The sequence below is a fragment of the Pseudophryne corroboree genome, chromosome 1 (genome assembly GCF_028390025.1).
Source record: "Pseudophryne corroboree isolate aPseCor3 chromosome 1, aPseCor3.hap2, whole genome shotgun sequence".
Taxonomy (NCBI): domain Eukaryota; kingdom Metazoa; phylum Chordata; class Amphibia; order Anura; family Myobatrachidae; genus Pseudophryne; species Pseudophryne corroboree.
In genome coordinates, this window is record NC_086444.1 from 508,699,803 (window position 1) to 508,724,678 (window position 24,876).

At 41.8% G+C, this 24,876-nt stretch overlaps 1 protein-coding gene across 3 annotated transcripts in view; it reads left to right on the top strand.

Annotated features, from left to right (window-relative positions):
• Positions 1-24,876, top strand: part of TRPM3 (transient receptor potential cation channel subfamily M member 3) — a 694,734-nt gene that overhangs the window by 352,870 nt on the left and 316,988 nt on the right. For all 3 annotated transcript variants that reach the window (XM_063913891.1, XM_063913889.1, XM_063913890.1), the window contains exons 7-9: positions 3,104-3,278; positions 18,299-18,422; positions 22,693-22,765. In XM_063913891.1, the coding sequence (XP_063769961.1) occupies positions 3,104-3,278; positions 18,299-18,422; positions 22,693-22,765 (372 nt within the window). The remainder of the gene's footprint in view (positions 1-3,103; positions 3,279-18,298; positions 18,423-22,692; positions 22,766-24,876) is intronic.

The window sequence follows — 24,876 nt, forward strand, 5'->3', positions numbered from 1 at the left end:
TATATATACTGGTGGTCAGCAAAATTCTGCACTGTCCTCCTACTATATACTGCGCACAACTACAATGCAGCACAGGTATGGATGGATAGTATACTTGACGACACAGAGGTAAAGCAATGGACTACTGTACCGTACTGCTATATATATACTGGTGGTCAGCAAAATTCTGCACTGTCCTCCTACTATATACTGTGCACAACTACAATGCAGCACAGGTATGGATGGATAGTATACTTGATGACACAGAGGTAGAGCAATGGACTACTGTACCGTACTGCTATATATATATTGGTGGTCAGCAAAATTCTGCACTGTCCTCCTACTATATACTGCATACAACTACAATGCAGCACAGGTATGGATGGATAGTATACTTGACGACACAGATGTAGAGCAATGGACTACTGTACCGTACTGCTATATATATATACTGGTGGTCAGCAAAATTCTGCACTGTCCTTCTACTATATACTGCGCACAACTAAAATGCATCACAGGTATGGATGGCTAGTATACTTGACGACACAGAGGTAGAGCAATGGACTACTGTACCGTACTGCTATATATATACTGGTGGTCAGCAAAATTCTGCACTGTCCTCCTACTATATACTGCGCACAACTACAATGCAGCACAGGTATGGATGGATAGTATACTTGACGACACAGAGGTAGAGCAATGGACTACTGTACCATACTGCTATATATATACTGGTGGTCAGCAAAATTCTACACTGTCCTCCTACTATATACTGCGCACAACTACAATGCAGCACAGGTATGGATGGATAGTATACTTGATGACACAGAGGTAGAGCAATGGACTACTGTACCATACTGCTATATATATACTGGTGGTCAGCAAAATTTTGCACTGTCCTCCTACTATATACTGCGCACAACGAAAATGCAGCACAGGTGTGGGTGGATAGTATACTTGACGACACAGAGGTAGAGCAATGGACTACTGTACCGTACTGCTATACTGTATATATACTGGTGGTCAGCAAAATTCTGCACTGTCCTCCTACTATATACTGCGCACAACTAAAATGCAGCTCAGGTATGGATGGATAGTATACTTGATGACACATAGGTAGAGCAATTGACTACTGTACAATACTGCTATATATATACTGGTGGTCAGCAAAATTCTGCACTGTCCTCCTACTATTTACTACAATGCAGCACAGATATGGAGCGTTTTTCAGGCAGAGAACGTAGATATTTGCAGCACACTGAGCACAGATAATTGCAGCACACTGAGCACAGATATTTGCAGCACACTGAACACAGAAACTGAGAGAACGCAGCCACGTCCTCTCACTATCATCTCCAATGCACGAGTGAAAATGGCGGCGACCCGCGGCTCCTTATATAGAATACAAATCTCGCGAGAATCCAAGAGCGGGATGATGACGTTCGGGCGCACTCGGGATAACCGAGCAAGGCGGGAAGATCCGAGCCTGCCTCGGAACCGTGTAAAATAGGTGAAGTTCGGGGGGGTTCGGATCTCGAGAAACCGAACCCGCTCATCTCTAATTGTAAACAAAATGAAACATGTTCAGAAATGGTTCACAGAATCTTCCATATTAGGCAAACAGATAACAGGTAATGAAGATTGTTTTACTAATGATTGGCAGTGTTAATATATAAGGCAATGAGTTTAATGGAAAACATGACCTGCATTGAGAAGAAACAGAGTACCACAAGTTGCAGCCTCCAGCATCACTATGCAGCAAATAACTGTTCAGAAGCACTAGAACAGTTTAAGAGAAAGGCCATACGCCACAAAATATATGCTTTAAGGAATCTGTAAAGAAGAGGTGGACGATTATGTGGGGAAATTCTTCCAGTAATAAAGAGTCATAACGGCCAAATGATGAAGCAAGAGCATCTTTGGAACCAGCCTTGAAAGTCAACAAAGAGAACAATGTTTAAATGTCCTTTATGGAAGTACTGCAGCTTCTCCTAATCAGTATAAATTGTGTATTTATAATTCTAATAGGCACATCCATTCTTCAAATTCCAGTTCAATAACAATAGCTCTTGTTTCCAATTTTTTTGAGTACTCCAAAAGAGAAGCATTTACGTCTGACAAGCTTTTAAGGAATATGGATGCTGTATCAATGGGGTGGAAGACGGTAGAAACAGTAGCTTCAGATTGAAAATCCACTTTTTGGGTTAACATCTTCCTTTTTCAAAGCAGCTATTGGCTCAATCAATAAAATACAGTTTTTAAGAATTTGACAATACTAGTTTGCAAACCAATGAATCTCTGAGGCCTACAGGCTGTGGGCAATTCAAGTAAACACAAGTTCTGTCTAATGTCCATAGGTGAAAATATTATATTTAAAATATTGAAAGCATGACAATTTTGATATACTGCCAATGAGAAGACAAATGTGAAGAGAAATGTTATTAGTTTCCATATAAATGATGCCATAACAGAGATACACAAAATACTATAGTTATTTTACAGAAGCCAGATCGAGCCACAAGATACATTATTTTTCCGCAGCATTGAAATCTGTTTGTCATACAGTACCTCTCCGCCTTTTAACAGATAAAATGGATAGTTCCATAAGTACCATGTAAACTAACTTTTGCAAATATGGGAACTCACTCCATGGGCGAGATTCAATTCTTTTCACCCCGTTCCACACCTGTTCTCTTTTTGCCCTCAGGGACATTGTATCATTTTTTCAGCTCGCTACCCCTGGAGTAGCGAGGCACCCAACCCTTTACACAGCTGAATCTGATTACTATGGACGCAATATGCGCGATAACAGAGATCATTTTAGAAAGGAAATTGGGGGTGATATATCATTTGAATCTCACCCCATAAGTTAAAAAATATCAAAGGAATTGAATACAATATTTACTAAATATTCTTTAGTATATATGAATCAAAGAGTGTTTAAGTCATAAAAATATATTTAGATACAATGTAATACTGCATGATATAACTATGTAATTGTTATAGAGCATACCATGCAATATATTTATTTTTATGTTCTTAGATATTATTTTAAATACAGCAATTACTTAATCAAGATATTTATATATCATGTTGGGCATTTGGTCATTGTTTGCTTTTACAGGAATTGGTCAAGGAGTTCCAGTGGTGGCTCTTATTGTGGAAGGTGGACCAAATGTTATATCGATTGTTCTGGAATATCTACGCGACAGCCCACCTGTTCCGGTTGTGGTCTGTGATGGAAGTGGACGTGCATCCGATATTCTTGCCTTTGGACATAAATATTCAGAAGAAGGAGGGTAGGCTGCCATTCTGAATATATCATCACCATAACCATTTATTAGTAAGACTCCATACTGTTCTCATGTTTTATGAAGTTAATGGTGGAAAATGAAAGAGGGAGAGATGTATCCATTATAGATATGCCAATGGCGTGGGACCATCTGCACCATCAGGATTTCAGATGTGTTCCTCAGGCTTCACATGATCCGTGCGGCCTGCTTTAGCTCTTATGCTGGGCACACCGCATTCCCATGACATCCGACATCTTCAGTCATGGCCACTACTCCATTTTTCCCGCAGACATCATTTTTCATCAGGGCTCCCCTTCGATTCTTCTTCTTTCCGCTCTACCATTGAGCTGTTGCTCGTCATTTCGCACCAGCTAATATAAACCTGTGCTGAGGAGCAGGGCATTGCCAGAGAGATCCCCAATTGGCACGCACATGGCACTACAGAAAATGCGGGCACATGCCTAGAATGTGCCCTTCGCATGCGCCTGCATCCTCTTAGCAGATTTTGCGGTTGGATCGCGTATTGTGATCCAACCGGAATCCGGCCCTAAGACCATTGATTACAGTATTTGCAACCGAATCAGAATTGGGTCCACCTCTGAATCATGCCTATTCTGCCCTTTCAGACTGGCCCACAAATGTCTATTTATCCATTTCTAAACTGTAAGATTCAACGGTCAAAACCAGGACTGTGCTTAAAAGACCTGTGTGCTAAAAAAGAGTTTCCAATAAAAATACAAGTCTGACATAAAAAGTACCGGAACGTGCTAATCTACTACTATTTTTTTTTTTTTTTTTTTTAAACACCCTTTTGGTTATTTGTCTACACAATATACATGTACTTATAGTAAAACCAAATAGCTTAATTGAAGTGAATGAACATATTACAGTTATTCACTTGATGTAAAATATATAGCAACATCAGTTGCTGTATTATTCTGTTCCAGTAGCAGATTGGTCCTTGGGGTATTATATTGCTGTGGGCTGTCATTGTAGTTATAACTGAAGAATACAAGTGTGGAAGATGTAAAGCCAGATGACCTACAGGCAGGCATTCATTATATAACCGTACTGTATTAGTGATGAGCACCGGAAATTTTTCGGGTTTTGTGTTTTGGTTTTGGGTTCGGTTCCGCGGCCGTGTTTTGGGTTCGAACGCGTTTTGGCAAAACCTCACCGAATTTTTTTTGTCGGATTCGGGTGTGTTTTGGATTCGGGTGTTTTTTTACAAAAAACCCTAAAAAACTGCTTAAATCATAGAATTTGGGGGTTATTTTGATCCCAAAGTATTATTAACCTCAATAACCATAATTTCCACTCATTTTCAGTCTATTCTGAACACCTCACACCTCACAATATTATTTTTAGTCCTAAAATTTGCACCGAGGTCGCTGGATGGCTAAGCTAAGCGACCCAAGTGGCCGACACAAACACCTGGCCCATCTAGGAGTGGCACTGCAGTGTCACGCAGGATGGCCCTTCCAAAAAACACTCCCCAAACAGCACATGACGCAAAGAAGAAAAAAAAGAGGCGCAATGAGGTAGCTGTGTGAGTAAGCTAAGCGACCCTAGTGGCCGACACAAACACCTGGCCCATCTAGGAGTGGCACTGCAGTGTCACGCAGGATGGCCCTTCCAAAAAACACTCCCCAAACAGCACATGACGCAAAGAAGAAAAAAAAGAGGCGCAATGAGGTAGCTGTGTGAGTAAGCTAAGCGACCCTAGTGGCCGACACAAACACCTGGCCCATCTAGGAGTGGCACTGCAGTGTCACGCAGGATGGCCCTTCCAAAAAACACTCCCCAAACAGCACATGACGCAAAGAAAAAAAGAGGCGCAATGAGGTAGCTGTGTGAGTAAGCTAAGCGACCCTAGTGGCCGACACAAACACCTGGCCCATCTAGGAGTGGCACTGCAGTGTCACGCAGGATGGCCCTTCCAAAAAACACTCCCCAAACAGCACATGACGCAAAGAAAAAAAGAGGCGCAATGAGGTAGCTGTGTGAGTAAGCTAAGCGACCCTAGTGGCCGACACAAACACTTGGCCCATCTAGAAGTGGCACTGCAGTGTCACGCAGGATGGCCCTTCCAAAAAACACTCCCCAAACAGCACATGATGCAAAGAAAAAAAGAGGCGCAATGAGGTAGCTGTGTGAGTAAGCTAAGCGACCCTAGTGGCCGACACAAACACCTGGCCCATCTAGGAGTGGCACTGCAGTGTCACGCAGGATGGCCCTTCCAAAAAACACCCCCCAAACAGCACATGACGCAAAGAAAAATGAAAGAAAAAAGAGGTGCAAGATGGAATTGTCCTTGGGCCCTCCCACCCACCCTTATGTTGTATAAACAGGACATGCACACTTTAACCAACCCATCATTTCAGTGACAGGGTCTGCCACACGACTGTGACTGAAATGACGGGTTGGTTTGGACCCCCACCAAAAAAGAAGCAATTAATCTCTCCTTGCACAAACTGGCTCTACAGAGGCAAGATGTCCACCTCCTCATCATCATCCTCCGATATATCACCGTGTACATCCCCCTCCTCACAGATTATCAATTCGTCCCCACTGGAATCCACCATCTCAGCTCCCTGTGTACTTTGTGGAGGCAATTGCTGCTGGTCAATGTCTCCACGGAGGAATTGATTATAATTCATTTTAATGAACATCATCTTCTCCACATTTTCTGGATGTAACCTTGTACGCCGATTGCTGACAAGGTGAGCGGCGGCACTAAACACTCTTTCGGAGTACACACTTGTGGGAGGGCAACTTAGGTAGAATAAAGCCAGTTTGTGCAAGGGCCTCCAAATTGCCTCTTTTTCCTGCCAGTATAAGTACGGACTGTCTGACGTGCCTACTTGGATGCGGTCACTCATATAATCCTCCACCATTCTTTCAATGGGGAGAGAATCATATGCAGTGACAGTAGACGACATGTCCGTAATCGTTGTCAGGTCCTTCAGTCCGGACCAGATGTCAGCATCAGCAGTCGCTCCAGACTGCCCTGCATCACCGCCAGCGGGTGGGCTCGGAATTCTGAGCCTTTTCCTCGCACCCCCAGTTGCGGGAGAATGTGAAGGAGGAGATGTTGACAGGTCGCGTTCCGCTTGACTTGACAATTTTGTCACCAGCAGTTCTTTGAACCCCAGCAGACTTGTGTCTGCCGGAAAGAGAGATCCAAGGTAGGTTTTAAATCTAGGATCGAGCACGGTGGCCAAAATGTAGTGCTCTGATTTCAACAGATTGACCACCCGTGAATCCTTGTTAAGCGAATTAAGGGCTCCATCCACAAGTCCCACATGCCTAGCGGAATCGCTCTGTGTTAGCTCCTCCTTCAATGTCTCCAGCTTCTTCTGCAAAAGCCTAATGAGGGGAATGACCTGACTCAGGCTGGCAGTGTCTGAACTGACTTCACGTGTGGCAAGTTCAAAAGGTTGCAGAACCTTGCACAATGTTGAAATCATTCTCCACTGCGCTTGAGACAGGTGCATTCCACCTCCTATATCGTGCTCAGTTGTATAGGCTTGAATGGCCTTTTGCTGCTCCTCCAACCTCTGAAGCATATAGAGGGTTGAATTCCACCTCGTTACCACTTCTTGCTTCAGATGATGGCAGGGCAGGTTCAGGCGTTTTTGGTGGTGCTCCAGTCTTCTGTACGTGGTGCCTGTACGCCGAAAGTGTCCCGCAATTCTTCTGGCCACCGACAGCATCTCTTGCACGCCCCTCTCGTTTTTTAAATAATTCTGCACCACCAAATTCAAGGTATGTGCAAAACATGGGACGTGCTGGAATTTGCCCAGATTTAATGCACACACAATATTGCTGGCGTTGTCCGATGCCACAAATCCACAGGAAAGTCCAATTGGGGTAAGCCATTCTGCGATGATCTTCCTCAGTTGCCGTAAGAGGTTTTTAGCTGTGTGCGTATTCTGGAAAGCGGTGATACAAAGCGTAGCCTGCCTAGGAAAGAGTTGGCGTTTGCGAGATGCTGCTACTGGTGCCGCCGCTGCTGTTCTTGCGGCGGGAGTCCATACATCTACCCAGTGGGCTGTCACAGTCATATAGTCCTGAGCCTGCCCTGCTCCACTTGTCCACATGTCCGTGGTTAAGTGGACATTGGGTACAACTGCATTTTTTAGGACACTGGTGAGTCTTTTTCCGAGGTCTGTGTACATTTTCGGTATTGCCTGCCTAGAGAAATGGAACCTAGATGGTATTTGGTACCGGGGACACAGTACCTCCAACAAGTCTCTAGTTGGCTCTGCAGTAATGATGGATACCGGAACCACGTTTCTCACCGCCCAGGATGCCAAGGCCTCAGTTATCCGCTTTGCAGCAGGATGACTGCTGTGATATTTAATCTTCCTCGCAAAGGACTGTTGGACAGTCAATTGCTTGGTGGAAGTAGTAAAAGTGGTCTTACGACTTCCCCTCTGGGATGACCATCGACTCCCAGCAGCAACAACAGCAGCGCCAGCAGCAGTAGGCATTACACGCAAGGATGCATCGGAGGAATCCCAGGCAGGAGAGGACTCGTCAGAATTGCCAGTGACATGGCCTGCAGGACTATTGGCATTCCTGGGGAAGGAGGAAATTGACACTGAGGGAGTTGGTGGGGTGGTTTGCGTGAGCTTGGTTACAAGAGGAAGGGATTTACTGGTCAGTGGACTGCTTCCGCTGTCGCCCAAAGTTTTTGAACTTGTCACTGACTTATGATGAATGCGCTGCAGGTGACGTATAAGGGAGGATGTTCCGAGGTGGTTAACGTCCTTACCCCTACTTATTACAGCTTGACAAAGGCAACACACGGCTTGACAAATGTTGTCCGCATTTCTGTTGAAATACTTCCACACCGAAGTGCTGATTTTTTTGGTATTTTCACCAGGCATGTCAATGGCCCTATTCCTTCCACGGACAACAGGTGTCTCCCCGGGTGCCTGACTTAAACAAACCACCTCACCATCAGAATCCTCCTGGTCAATTTCCTTCCCAGCGCCAGCAACACCCATATCCTCCTCATCCTGGTGTACTTCAACACTGACATCTTCAATCTGACTATCAGGAACTGGACTGCGGGTGCTCCTTCCAGCACTTGCAGGGGGCGTGCAAATGGTGGAAGGCGCATGCTCTTCACGTCCAGTGTTGGGAAGGTCAGGCATTGCAAACGACACAATTGGACTCTCCTTGTGGATTTGTGATTTCGAAGAACGCACAATTCTTTGCTGTGCTTTTGCCAGCTTGGGTCTTTTCATTTTTCTAGCGAGAGGCTGAGTGCTTCCATCCTCATGTGAAGCTGAACCACTAGCCATGAACATAGGCCAGGGCCTCAGTCGTTCCTTGCCACTCCGTGTGGTAAATGGCATATTGGCAAGTTTACGCTTCTCCTCTGACAATTTTATTTTAGATTTTTGAGTCCTTTTTTTACTGATATTTGGTGTTTTGGATTTTACATGCTCTGTACTATGACATTGGGCATCGGCCTTGGCAGACGACGTTGCTGGCATTTCATCGTCTCGGCCATGACTAGTGGCAGCAGCTTCAGCACGAGGTGGAAGTCGATCTTGATCTTTCCCTATTTTTGGAACCTCAACATTTTTGTTCTCCATATTTTAATAGGCACAACTAAAAGGCACCTCAGGTAAACAATGGAGATGGATGGATACTAGTATACTTATGGATGGACGAGCGACTGCCGACACAGAGGTAGCTACAGCCGTGGACTACCGTACTGCATCTGCTGCTAATATAGACTGGATGATAATGATATAAAAAATATATATATATCACTACTGCAGCCGGACAGGTATATATTATATAATGACGGACCTGCTGGACACTGTCAGCACTGCAGACTCCTAAAGTAAGCTACTAGTATCAAGAATATATAAAAAAAAAAACACCACAGGTAGGTGGTATACAATTATGGATGGACGAGCGACTGCCGACACAGAGGTAGCTACAGCCGTTGACTACCGTACTGCGTCTGCTGCTAATATAGACTGGATGATAATGAGATATAAAATATATATATATCACTACTGCAGCCGGACAGGTATATATTATATAATGACGGACCTGCTGGACACTGTCAGCTCAGCACTGCAGACTCCTAAAGTAAGCTACTAGTATCAAGAAGATAGAAAGAAAAAAAAAACACCACGGGTAGGTGGTATACAATTATGGATGGACGAGCGACTGCCGACACAGAGGTAGCTACAGCCGTGGACTACCGTACTGCGTCTGCTGTTAATATAGACTGGATGATAATGAGATATAAAATATATATATATCACTACTGCAGCCGGACAGGTATATATTATATAATGACGGACCTGCTGGACACTGTCAGCTCAGCACTGCAGACTCCTAAAGTAAGCTACTAGTATCAAGAAGATAGAAAAAAAAAAACACCACGGGTAGGTGGTATACAATTATGGATGGACGAGCGACTGCCGACACAGAGGTAGCTACAGCCGTGGACTACCATACTGCGTCTGCTGCTAATATAGGCCCTCATTCCGAGTTGATCGGTCGCAAGGCGAATTTAGCAGAGTTACACACGCTAAGCCGCCGCCTACTGGGAGTGAATCTTAGCTTCTTAAAATTGCGACCGATGTATTCGCAATATTGCGATTACTAACTACTTAGCAGTTTCAGAGTAGCTCCAGACTTACTCTGCCTGTGCGATCAGTTCAGTGCTTGTCGTTCCTGGTTGACGTCACAAACACACCCAGCGTTCGCCCAGGCACTCCCACCGTTTCTCCGGCCACTCCTGCGTTTTTTCCGGAAACGGTAGCGTTTTCAGCCACACGCCCCTGAAACGCCGTGTTTCCGCCCAGTAACACCCATTTCCTGTCAATCACATTACGATCGCCGGAGCGAAGAAAAAGCCGTGAGTAAAAATACTTTCTTCATAGTAAAGTAACTTGGCGCAGTCGCAGTGCGAACTTTGCGCATGCGTACTAAGCGGATTTTCACTGCGATGCGATGAAAAAGAACGAGCGAACAACTCGGAATGAGGGCCATAGACTGGATGATAATGATATAAAAAATATATATATATCACTACTGCAGCCGGACAGGTATATATTATATAATGATGTTTAAAAGAAAGCGCTAGGGATGTTTGATGAAATGTTAAATAAAAGACGTGAATATAAAAGTGAATATAAAAGTAAAGCGGTACCTGTAAAAAAGAAAAAATTGTTAATATTAAAATGTTTACACTCTTTTGAGTGAATGTGGAAGAGGAGGTAGCCGGCAACACTTTATTAATGCTGAATGTCCATGAATTCCTACCTTTCCCTGTGCTAAACTTCAGTGCCGTGGAGCTCACTGATTGCAGGAACCGCCGGGTGCCAATTGAAAAGCCGCTGGACGCCGCTATGAGCACTGCGGCTCCGATGTTGTTCGTCCACGGCTGATGGTGGTTGGTAATGCTGGCGGTGCTTCCGAGTACCGCTGAGTCCAGGGCTGGCAGCGTTCCTGTGTCCTGCTGTGTCCTCCGAGATGTACTCCGGCGTGATGCCGGTGTCAGCTGATTGGAACATTTCAAGAATCTTTCTGGAGAGCCAACAGCATTGATCCGTCTCCTTTCACTAGCATTTTGGCTCCATCTATCCATGGAGAAAAAAAAAAAAACACCACGGGTAGGTGGTATACAATTATGGATGGACGAGCGACTGCCGACACAGAGGTAGCTACAGCCGTGGACTACCGTACTGCGTCTGCTGCAGTGCTAATATAGACTGGATGATAATGATATAAAAAATATATATATATCACTACTGCAGCCGGACAGGTATATATTATATAATGACGGACCTGCTAGACACTGTCAGCAGAATGCGTTTATAGAATAAAAACACCACACGACGAGTGTTTAACTTTTTCAGGCAGACAATCACAATATACTGGTGGTCAGTGGTCACTGGTCAGTCACACTGGCAGTGGCACTCTGGCAGCAAAAGTGTGCACTGTTAAAATATGTACTCCTGCTATAACTGCTCCCCAGTCTCCCCCACAATTAAGCTGTGTGAGCAGTGAGCACTCAGCACAGTCAGATATACAGTATTACATAGATGATGCAGCACACTGAGGCTGAGCACAGATATGGTATGTGACTGTGTCACACTGTGTATCGTTTTTTTTCAGGCAGAGAACGGATTAATTAAACTGGTGGTCACTGGTCACACTATCAGCAAGTAGTACTCCTAATATGCTCCCCAAAATTAGTAAATCAAGTGTTTCTACTACTCTCTAGTCTACTCTAAACGGAGAGGACGCCAGCCACGTCCTCTCCCTATCAATCTCAATGCACGTGTGAAAATGGCGGCGACGCGCGGCTCCTTATATAGAATCCGAGTCTCGTGACAGAATCCGAGCCTCGCGAGAATCCGACAGCGGGATGATGATGTTCGGGCGCGCTCGGGTTAACCGAGCAAGGCGGGAAGATCCGAGTCTGCCTCGGACCCGTGTAAAAAGCGTGAAGTTCGGGGGGGTTCGGTTTCCGAGAAACCGAACCCGCTCATCACTATACTGTATATAGCTGTGCTATTCTGCAAGGTACCCTTCTCACACAATGCATTATACTCAACATTATACAGTAGTAGACGTTCACATCTCTCATTGCCGCACTTCCACAGGGAAAATATAACATTTTACCCTATTCTATCTGACTTCAATAACATAACTTAGCATCTCATTAATATATAATGATATTTATTTGAATTTAACTAGCACATTCATGTTACTTTCTGTGTAGAATAAAATATCTATTTATAGAAAGTTAAATTAGGGTTTATTTTAGTTTTTAAATGTATTGGTTTTTAAATTATCTTAGCCCTGCTTCTTCCGGGCATGTACTGTGCAGAGAACACGTTTTTGCACCAAAATCTTTTTTAAAAAAAAAACCCTACAGATTGTGAAGTAAATTTATGTTCAAAACCTGTTTAATGGAACTTTCTTGACCAAATGGAAATAAGTACATATTATATTACATAATGTACCAGTAGTTATATTTTGACCTTCTTCAAACACTGTACATTTCCCTCCCACTCACCTCACAGGCTCCTTCTGTGCTGCGTTATTTACAGTTGAGGCCAGCCCTGTGTTCCACTACAGCTCCCTCCAGTGCTGCTCCTTGTGGAAAGAAGAGCTCTGTGCTGACTTCCTCTTAAGTAGTCACCAGAGGCTTTGTGATGGAAACCATATCGAGGAGCTCTAAGTAAAAAAAAGCCACTGTCACCAATGGGTTAAAAAAAATTGGTGGCTGAGCGAGGCAGTGCCTATATTTAATTGGTTTCCTGATGAGTTTAATCCTGGCCAACTGGCATTTATGGTCCTGGATGTCAGCACCATGGAAGAGCAACAGCTAGAAGCTGTCTGATACCGCACATCCATGTCCTTCATCACCTATCAGTGTACTGTAGTCACAGGGACCAAAAAAAATACTGGATGATATTATGTCACTCATTCAGGTGCACCCTAATTCTTGATACTCTATGCCACTGATTACATTTGCATAGGGTCCAAAATGGCCTCACACTAAGGGGTCAATTCAATTAGGGTGTGGAAATGCCCCATTACTCCCTGATTTCAACCCAATTTTTTAGCTCTATGTGGATGCGAACAGGAATCTGCAATCTTAGGGCTACCATGAGTACAGCATACTGTATAGGGGAATACAGTTGTGCTCATAAGTTTACATACCCTAACAGAATTTGTGATTTTCTGGCCATTTGTCAGAGAATATGAATGATAACTCACAAATTTTTCTTTCACTCATGGTTAGTGGTTGGGTGAAGCCATTTATTGTCAAACAACTGTGTTTACTCTTTTTAAATCATAATGACAACAGAAACTACCCAAATGACCCTGATCAAAAGTTTACATACCCTGGAGATTTTGGCCTGATAACATGCACACAAGTTGACACAAACGGGTTTGAATGGCTACTAAAGGTAACCATCCTCACCTGTGATCTGTTTGCTTGTAATCAGTATGTGTGTATAAAAGGTCAGTGAGTTTCTGGACTCCTGAAAGACCCTTGCATCTTTCATCCAGTGCTGCACTGACTTGTCTGGATTCTGAGTCATGGGGAAAGCAAAAGAATTGTCAAAGGATCTGCGGGAAAAGGTAATTGAACTGTATAAAACAGGAAAGGGATATAAAAAGATATCCAAGCAATTGAGAATGCCAATCAGCAGTGTTCAAACTCTAATTAAGAAGTGGAAAATGAGGGATTCTGTGGAAACCAAATCACGGTCAGGTAGACCAACAAAAATTTCAGCCACAACTACCAGGAAAATTGTTTGGGATGCAAAGAAAAATCCACAAAAAACTTCAGCTGAAATACAGGACTCTCTGAAAAAAAGTGGTGTGGTTGTTTCAAGATGCACAATAAGGAGGCATTTGAAGAAAAATGGGCTGCATGGTCGAGTTGCCAGAAGAAAGCCATTACTACGCAAATGCCACAAAGCATCCCACTTACAATACTCCAAACAGCACAGAGACAAGCCTCAAAACTTCTGGAACAAAGTTATTTGGAGTGATGCGACCAAAATTGAACTTTTTGGCCACAACCATAAATGTTACATTTGGAGAGGAGTCAACAAGGCCTATGATGAAAGGTACACCATTCCTACTGTGAAACACGGAGGTGGATCGCTGATGTTTTGGGGATGTGTGAGCTACAAAGGCACTGGAAACTTGGTCAAAATTGATGGCAAGATGAATGCCGCATGTTATCAGAAAATACTGGAGGAAAATTTGCACTCATCAGCCCGGAAGCTGCGCATGGGACGTACTTGGACGTTCCAACATGACAATGATCCAAAACACAAGGCCAAGTCGACCTGTCATTGGCTACAGCAGAATGAAGTGAAGGTTCTTGAGTGGCCATCTCAGTCTCCTGACCTCAATATCATTGTGCCACTCTGGGGAGATCTCAAACGTGCAGTTCACGCAAGACAAACCAAGAATTTACAGGAACTGGAGGCTTTTTGCCAAGAAGAATGGGCAGCTTTACCATCTGAGAAAATAAAGAGCCTCATCCACAACTACCACAAAAGACTTCAAGCTGTCAATGATGTTAAAGGGGGCAATACACGGTATTAAGAACTGGGGTATGTAAACTTTTGATCAGGGTCATTTGGGTAGTTTCTGTTGTCATTATGATTTAAAAAGAGTAAACATAGTTGTTTGACAATAAATGGCTTCACCCAACCACTAACCATGAGTGAAAGAAAAATTTGTGAGTTATTATTCATATTCTCTGACAAATGGCCAGAAAATCACAAATTCTGCTAGGGTATGTAAACTTATGAGCACAACTGTATTTCAGTTATAGGTATATTGCAGTTACCTACAGTAAATGTGTCACACTTCCAATTACCAATCACTACCAATGCTTATCCTTATTGATTTACTTTACTGCTTGCCTCATGGCCATAGTGGATGAAAGTTGATGTTGATAGTGTTTGACAAAACCTAAGCTGGCTCCCAGCATACTTTGCAGTAATTCTGATACAATACCAAAATATAACGAGGAGGGTGCCACACAGAGCATATGTATAGAGTACTCGGTTGTGTAAAAAAAATCTTAGTCTACTAATCAATGATGCATTCACACAGTGGTATTCAGTAGTAGATGGAACCTCACAAAATAGCATATCAAGAAAAGTCAGTTTTCAGAGGACCTTGAAGACCGTGCAAGAATGAAGGATATCAGAAAAGTACCAAAACAGAACTTTCAAAGAAAATCAGATAGTTAATCACTGATATGCATTTTGAAATTGTGACAGACACATATAGGCTTATGCATTCATTTCCAAAAACAGCTCCAATAAAGTTGATAGTATTTGAACTGTACCCTCTGGTGGCCTCACACCACGAAAACAATGTATCCACTGATCCAGAAAAAAATAATTATAATGGGAGGCAGTCACTGATTTGCAAACCATTGATTTGCCATGCTTGGGTGAAGTCTACAAAGATCAACTTATTTCAAGATTTCTTTTTCTGTGGCAATTTCAGCATAAACCTGTGTTTTCCATCAAGGTATAAAATGTATGACTGTCACTAAGAATATACAACTGTTTATTTACAAAATGGATTTTGAAGTTTATTTTTCGAGCACAGTCTATAAAATGACAATTAGAATCTGCTTGCTTTGCAAAATGTCTCCACTTTATCTGTCTCCAAGGCTTGATACATCTCTCCCTCTTTCATTTTCCACCATTAACTTCACAAACATGAGAACAGTAATATGTACATCTGTATATTAATTTTATATTTTTATTTGCTTGATTTCAATGTATGAAGTAAAGCATCAGGAGGTTGCCTCCATTATCACTGTTACATGGAAAGGTCATTTCAATATGATTTTATAAGAAATTAGGTACCATCCTAACGGGGGTCAGTATCATCATCCAAACAGGTGAGTAGTCAAGTTAAAAGGATGAGTGGAGGGCTCAGCTAGGGGTAAAAGGTTCTTTAATATGTTAAATGATAACTACTTGTTGCAAATAGTCGAAGAACAAACCAGAGTTGGGACTATACTGGACCTGGTACTAACAACGTGGAGATAATAGCGAATATCACAGTAGGCGAGACCTTGGGTAACAGTGATCATAATCTGATCACATTCAACATTAGCATTCAAAAGCAGCACTCTAAGGGTACAACTATGACTCTTAACTTTACAAAAGCACATTTTAACATGCTGAAACACGCACTAAAGGACATAGATTGGAAAACTTTGCTTCAGGGAAAAAACATGGCTGAAATGTGGGTTGTTTTTAAAACGATGCTTGTCAAATATACCCATAAGTGCATCCCCTTGGGCAGTAAAAGTAAGAGTGCCTAATTCAAACCAATGTGGTTAAAACAAAAAAGTTAAGGAAGAAATGGATAAAAAAGGTGAGCATTCAAAGCTTTCAAATCAGATGGGAAGGTGGAGTCATTCCAGTACTACAAGGAATGTAACAAAAAAAATCCAAAAAGGAAATCAGAGCAGCTAAAAAGAAAATGAAAAGAAAATCGCTAAGAAGAGTAAAACTAACCCTAAAAAATATCTATAAGTACATAAATGGTTAGAGGCTAAAAAAAGAGAGTATAGGACCATTAAAAAGGGAAATGGGATTTCTGATAAATTATGACAAAGAGAAAGCTGATATATTGAACACATTTTTCTCATCAGTGTTTACTAGAGAGGACCAGTTTGTGGGATTACTGAGTAACAATAACAATAGTATTAATAATGGTCCATTGCTTAATACTTATCTGACTGAGGAAGTAGTCCGTGAACGACTAAAAAAAAATAAGACTAATAAATCTCCTGGTCCAGATGGCCTACATCCTAGTGTTCTGAGGACATGGCCGTTAGGTCGACATGTATTAGGTTGACAGGTCAAAAGGTCGACATTAGTTTTTCTCATTTTTGGAGGGGATTTTTTCATACTTATTATTTATTATTTATTAACAGTTTCTTATATAGCGCAGCATATTCCGTTGCGCTTTACAATTAGGACAACAGTAATAGAACAAAACTGGGTAAAAACAGACAGACATAGCGGTAGGAAGGCCCTGCTCGCAAGCTTACATACTTAACAATTTATGTGGACTACGACTGGAATGGTAACCTTGCCCGAAGCATGGCAAGTGAAGTGAGCCATGCAAGGGGATACGGTGCACTAATTTGGGTTCCCCGTCATTTTACGGAGAAAACGACACCAAAGACAGTCAAAAAATTCATGTCAACCTTTTGACCTGTCGACCTAGTACATGTCGAACTAACGCCCATGTCGACCTAATGCATGTCAACCTAATGGCAATGTCAACCTTCAGTGGTCAACCTAATGAGTGTTGACCTAAGTTGGGTCGACCCAACGACCCATACCCGTATGAGGTTTAATGTGAAAAATTTTTAAGTTATGCACTTTGGGACTAAGGATAAACATGCAACCTACCAATTAAATGGGGAAAAAATAGGGGAAACTATATTATAAAAGGATTTGGGGTATTCATTGATAGTAGATTTAGTGGCAACACACAATTTCAGCTACAAAGGCAAATAAAGTGTTAGCATGCATTAAAAGGGGAATTGAGACAAAGGATGAGAGCGTAATCCTGCCACTGTACAAATCATTGGTATGGCCGCATCTTGAGTATTGTGTACAATTCTGGGCACCACACTGTAAAAGAGACATATTAGAACTGGAAAAGGTTCAGAGACGAGCTACCAAATTGATTAAGGGGCTGGAGACACTGGACTATGAGGAGAGGCTTTCTAGGTTAGATATGTTTACACTAGAAATAAGATGGCTAAGAGGAGACATGATTAATATTTACAAATATATAAAGGGGCAATATACGGAGCTATCAGGTGATTTGTTTATTAAGAGACCTCAACACAAAACGCGCGAACACCCGCTAAGGCTTGAGGAGAGGAAATTTTGTACTACGGAAGGGATTCTTCACTGTAAGGACAATACGAATATGGAATACACTGCCAGAGAAGGTTGTAATGGTGGACTCAGTCAATGCGTTTAAAAATGGGTTCGACAAATTTCTAACGGAAAAAGATATACGAGGATATAGCTTTTAACCTAAATAGAATAGGGAATGCAATATACTGTAATTCCCGTTGAACTCGATGGACTACTAGTCTTTTTTAAACCTCACCAACTATGTTACTATAATACCCTTGGTGCTGTTGTAGTTGAGTATCCTCCTACAATGAATGTTGTTGGTGTTATTGTGTATTGTGTATTGTGGTGATTCTGTCCGTCTTGTCTTTGCCACCATACTTTCCCTTAAATATAAAACAAAATAAATAAATAAATAAATAGGTAACAGTTTTCTGCCAAATTCATGCATTTGTGTCTTTATTTATTAGGCTTTCCTTAATAGTATTATTATTGTATTATTTGTAAATGATTTGCATACATGACACACCTCATCCGATAGAAGGTTTAAGTGTTCTGTGTTTTTTGTTTTTTCTGTTTCATTTTTTTCAGCCTTATCAATGAATCCTTAAGGGACCAGCTACTAGTTACAATCCAGAAGACTTTTACCTACACTCGAAACCAGGCTCAACACCTTTTTATGATCCTTATGGAGTGTATGAAGAAAAAGGAGCTGGTATGCACATTATAATTGCCACAATTAAGCATTTTATTGTTTTATGTTTCTGAAAGTAAATGCTAGACTATATAAAATAATGGTATTTATTGCAGCAATTTCCATTGCACAAAGGCACTTTATAAAAACAGTTTGAATATTTTAGAAATGATTAACAACCCATTAAGCAAGGGCTGTCTATTGGATCTGTACTGTTCCCCTTACATAAGCTGGGTACACACTGAGATGATATCAGTCCGATATGTCGTTTCCGGACTAATCAGAATGACATTTCGGGCAGATCATTCAGTGTGTATGCCTGATATGTGGGTACCTGTGGTCACATACAATGTTGGCGGTGCTGCACGGCCAACCAGGTGATATCGCATGTGACCTGGTATATGCTAATGAAGGACAGAACAGTGATCTTTCCATCCTTCATTAGATCGTCCTGATGTGTATCCCAGATACGATATGTCGGTCCGTCGGGGTCCACTGGTATCCGTCTTCACAACCCTGGACATCCTTCTTATAGGAAGGACTGGAGAGCTAAGAACCAGTGCCATTTGAAGATAACATTGGTTCTCACAAGTTGAATACTAGGCGGCCCTAACGGGCCCCTAATTTTTAAAGCATCTGTTACTTAAAACATGGGGAAACTGAACAGGCCCCTTAATATTGTCATACTGTAGTCTCACTACACTGTATCCTGGACTGCTATAGCACAACATGTGCTTACTATTATTTACTGGTTTGGACTATTTGCATTGCAAGGTAACTACAGTACATTACAAACTACATTACACTACAAATATTGTATACCACCAAAGTGCTGGGTGCATGGTGTGTCTGAGAGTACACACACATACACACATACTTATACATAATCACATATACATAGACACCATACACTCAATGCTTTGGCAATATGCAATATTTTTGTTTAAAATTCACATCCCTTACACAATTCCCTCACAACACACACTGACCAATTTAATTAAGGGTATCCTATTTGTTCTTATGGCCTAATTCACTAAGGATTGCAAATGCAAAGCTGCTCGCAGCAGACTTGCATTTGCAGTCCTTAGCAATGCAAATGCAGGAGGAGGTGCATACCACCTCCTCCCTTCATTTGCGATGCAATCGCATTTCAGATGAACATCGCGACCATCGGTCGCAGTGTTCATCTGCGATGGCAGGCTGAGTAAGCTTAAGCTTTCTCAGCCTTGCCATCACAGTGCGGCTTCCGAGGCCAAGGAAACTGTCTCAGTTCTTGGCCTTGCCACTCCAGGAAAAAGGTGCAACACGCCCCCATTTTCCTCAACGCTGGCCTCCGCGGCTTCGTCCCTCCCCATGAATGCCTCTGCCTGTCAATCAGGCAGAGACATTCACATATAGGCGCTACGATCCCAGGACCTGTTCTGCACATGCTCAGAAGGGGTCCTGTGTGTGCGCAGGACTCAAACATCGGGAAAATGCAGTAAAGATCGCATCAGTGATCCTTACTGAATTAACCCCTTAGTACGAGTAACAAGACCCATCTCTATAAGCATAGATGAGTGAAAAGTAACTATTGCTGTTTGTGTGCATCTACAGTAAGTATTGATTGTGTGTAAAAACATTAATCTGCCTTGGTTAACAGTTTAGCCCACTGCAGACATTGTTCTCTTGGTGGCATTTTGCTTTGAATTTTACGGCCATATCTCCAAGTGTTTTCCGGTAAACAAATATATTTCACTCAACACCTTCTGCTTCAGTGAGGATAGAAAAGATTTGTTGAACCAAATGTCTTTCTCAGAGCTTCATTGATTAATGACCCAGCACAAAATCCAATAACTGGATTCATTCTTTGTGCTGGGCCGTGACCTTGTAACAAGTTACTGTGTGCGCAAGATGTAGAGCGAAACTGAAGCAAATTTGTTTTTGTTACACAAAAAATAGTGAGAAATATGCAACATTATAAGCAAGTATTTGTTTGGTGTGTGAGTATGGATAGTGCTATCAGTAGGCTCCGGTTTAGCACTTTATGTTTACATTGTTAATGTCATATTCTGTAACCTGAATTCTAGCAGTACAAGAATTATTTCCTCACTGCATGATTTTAACTCCAACACTGTTGCTATATGCATAATATTCCAAACTGATCTCCTAATTATCACTTACCATTTATCATTAGTACAATGCATACAGTTTACATTACATAAACATAGCCTGACTAAATATTACAGAAAGCTTTTACTATAAAGACCCAAAGTCCTACTGTAGGTTTATCTAAGCTTCCCTTAGCTGTAAAATGGCAAGTGTTATACCCCAGCTAACATCACACACATGTGAGGTCCATTTTATAATACTTTAGCTATTGCTTAACAAACAAAGGTTGCAAGGACCCACATAGTTCAAGCGTAAGGCGAATTGACCTTTATATGAATATTCAATATTCAGGATCAACATGACAACTCAAAATGCAGCATGCAATAGACGAGTAAGGGACCATATATAAAACTTTGCTGACAGGGTATGACATGACCGGGCAGTGGCAAATTTCCCAATAGGCACGTGAGGCATGTGCCTAGGGGTGGCACTTCTTGGGGGGCGGCACTTGGGCAGATGTTTCATTTCTGTGAGTCTGAAATTACCAGTGACAACAAAATATTTCCACAAATTTACTGTACACCACCTTGAGTTGAGTTTGAATGGGTAGGACATGAGCAGACTGCCCCACAAGCTGTCCTACTTAGTAAATACAGTATTTACACATAATAAAAAAGAATTGAAGTGTCATAGCTCTTGGCTTGTTTTGTTATTAGGCTATAACTTGCAATTGCCAAAATGAGGGCTTATAGTCAAACAATAAAAATAATAACATTGTCTGGCAGGGGTAGGGCCAATACTGTTGTGCCTAGAGGCGCACTAACCCCTGTGTCCGGGCAGCCATTCAAGGACACCGCACACAAGGGACACCACCGGTAGGGGCGGGCTGGCTAAACGTCTGCTCCAATATTTGTTGATTTGCGTCTGCATCTGTAGACTTGGTTGCATGCAGCCTGCAACCTTATACAGGTAGTCTGCGCTGCACACTGCAGTCATTTACACAGACACAGCAGTGCCTTCCAATCTCCACTTTCCCTCCACTCCTCCTCCCCCTCCACTGGACAGGCCTAGCTACAGTAAATGCAAGGTACAGTAAGCAACCATAAAGTGTGCTGGCATGGATTACAGATTCAGCATTTTGCTCCCTTTTAGTCTGTATAATAAGCCTGTGCATAACTGCATATCCATGGTTCCTTGTCCATTCAAAATATGGTGGAATTCATAGGGATCCATGAGAATATATATCACTCAGCCCAGGATTCTTAGGTTCTAACCTATTCTAAACCTTTCCCATTACACTAAAAATCTCAGTTTCCTTTTATGTTTTATGTACCAGGGAATAACATACTGAGGGGTCTATTTACTAAGCCTTGTGTGGAGATAAAGTACCAGCCAATCAGCTCCTAACTGTCATTTCACAGGCTGGGTTTGGAAAAATTACAGTTAGGAGCTGGTTGGCTGGTACTTTATCTCCGTCCGCTTTATCTCCACACAAGGCTTAGTAAATAGACCCCTTAGGGGTCTATGTACTAAGCCTTGGGGAGAGATAAAGTAGCAACCAAACAGCTCCTAACTTGTAATTTTTAAAACACAGCCTGCTAGTAGCTGATGGACTGGTACTTTATCTATCTCTCCACTTTATCCCCCTTCAAAGCTTAGACAATAGGCCCCTTAATTTCTGTAGGACCTAAAATTATCTAATCTGTATGTTAGTACCTAAAATGACCTACTGTATTTTGACTGTTAGAACCATAAAAGACCTAATTCTGTTACTTAAATTGAAACTATATAAATTGTGCAGCCTTGTGCGGCATAGCACATTGCAGGAGCAAACACTGCAAGGAAGTAGCAGGACACATCAGTAATAAAGGCACAGTATTTCAAACATTATGATATGTTGTGTGGTTTTGTTTTATTTTCGTACAATGTATAAAATCCTACACTGAAGTTTATAGCACCTATAAAATTCTAAAACATGGATTGAAAAAAACTAATTTTAGTTTGTAGAATTAAAAAAATAATGGGCCTATATATCACATAGGCAGATTTCCCATGAAGACAGACAAAACAAAAACAGTGATTAACTAAAAAAGACCTTCAGCATCTGACGTATAATTGGACCTGTTACATGTTGCATATTTGAGACATGTTATTACAATGATTCTGTCCTTGTCTTTTTCCCTCCTGTTCCAACTGCCAGATTACAGTGTTCAGGATGGGATCAGAAGGTCATCAAGACATCGATTTAGCAATCCTGACAGCTCTGCTTAAAGGTATTTTATTTATAGGGTATTTGTACCAAAAAACTTCATTCAGCTCGATAGAGAAATGTGTAAACTACACATTTATGTTCATTTGCTCCAAATGCAGTCACCATTCTCATGTCATTATATACAATAATAATAATGGCACATTTAAGAGTTTCCCTGGTGTATATATTTACACATGATTGTAGTGACTATATACACCGGAGATTATACAAACGGGTTCACTACGATATGCCGGCGGTTGGGCTCCCGGCGACCGGCATACCGGCGCCGGGAGCCCGACCGCCGGCTTACCGACAGTGTGGCGAGCGCAAATGAGCCCCTTGGAAAACAATGTGCTTTAGAAGAAATTAAATAGTAGATGTACTGTAAAAATACTGTGTATTCAATAGCTGGATGAGATAAGTACAGTATGTATGGGCTTACACTTTTGATAGCAAGGTTCCTAGTTGTCAATAAAAAGGAAAAAGCGGTATATTACAACTAGCGTCTTATACAGTAGCTGCAATGACCGATTTGATCATTTTATGTTGGAATCTGCATTGGCATACTAAAAGTATAACACAACTATAGTATTGTGTAATGTAAGTATGTGACCAATCAGAAGCAAATAAAGTTGTCCTTCAGCCGAAGTGCCTAGTTCTAAGAATAACATATCTTGTATCAGTTACTGTATATTATAGCATTACTTTGTATTGAAAACATTTGCATTAACCACTGAAGTGTCGTGGTTGAATGGGATGCAACTGCAGCTAGATTGTCTTTCTCACTCTGGTATGGCTGTATCCCTTACAACTGTGGGGAAGGCATTAAGTCTAAAAGACTATGCACTGATGTATGTAACGAATGTTATATAGTTATTAACCAACCGATATGAAGAAGAAAATAGTTCTAGTATGAAACAAAATAAATAGATATGGTTGGAGGTGCGCCAGAAAGCAAAATCCATTATTCATATTAAAGGGTTCGGCAAGACCACTAGTGGGTCCCAGCCTAAGAAGGCTTCCTTGGTGGCGCACTCTTTTTTATATAATGGATTAGTGTTTAAAATGTAACTTTTATTATTATTTATTTAAAATAATTCTATTTTTAGTTAAACATGACACAGAAAATATCTGTCAACCTGAGAATAAAGATAATAAGATAAAATAATGGCTCTAATTAAACTTCTGTCCTATATTATCTCATTTAATATATTCGTCCAATTTAATTATGATCTCGAAAAAAAACTTTTTTGCAGCAGCTCCCTGCAAAGCACTCATGCCATTAAAGTGGGATGTATATTAAACATATAAATTGTAAACATCAAATCATCTCCATTTGCATGGCTGTATCCCTTGCAACCGTGCCCTCCTGATATCACTGCTAATTGTGCACCCCAGAATACCATACAAATGGCACTCTGGAGTTCATTCACCAATAACAGAAATGCAGAGAAGGAAATGTCAGTCCCCCTCTTAGCACTATTACCCTGGGCTTTATATGAGGGGGAGGTGGAAGGGTAATGCCAATGTGGAGTGAGTAGTTTGCACTGTTGGCATAGTGGACAGCTTAGTGGGCAGTTTACCAGGAGCCCTGCGATTGTAGGGGCCTGTTTCGGCTAGTAGACTCTCCACCCTATCTCATCCCCCTACCCGTTTGATCACTATAGTAGTAGCCAGGGCACAGGCACGGCCACTTTTCCCATACATAAAGATGGAATACAGCGCAATGGATTATGCTGCGCTATATAAGAAACTGTTAATAAATAATAAGTAAAGACGGCCAGGCAGGCTAATGGCAGGGGATTTCCACAGTGCTGCTGAAGATGTGACAGGCTGACACTGTCATGTGTACCGGCTCCTCTGCGCTGACGTGAAGTGATGATGTCAATGACTCAGATGAGTTACCAGTGGCCTGCCCTGCGGCATTTTTATTAAGGCGTGACAGTCCTACATTTTAGGTAAACTTAATAAGGCGTCCATTGATTTATTGTAATTAATACTGATAAAACACCTTAAGCTAACTTATCAACTAAAAATAAAGACACTGACACAACTGCATATGGATTAAAGTTCACAGCTTTTATTAATTGGACCGGATTTTGATTCGTTAGGGTGGCAAAGAAGACGCTACCC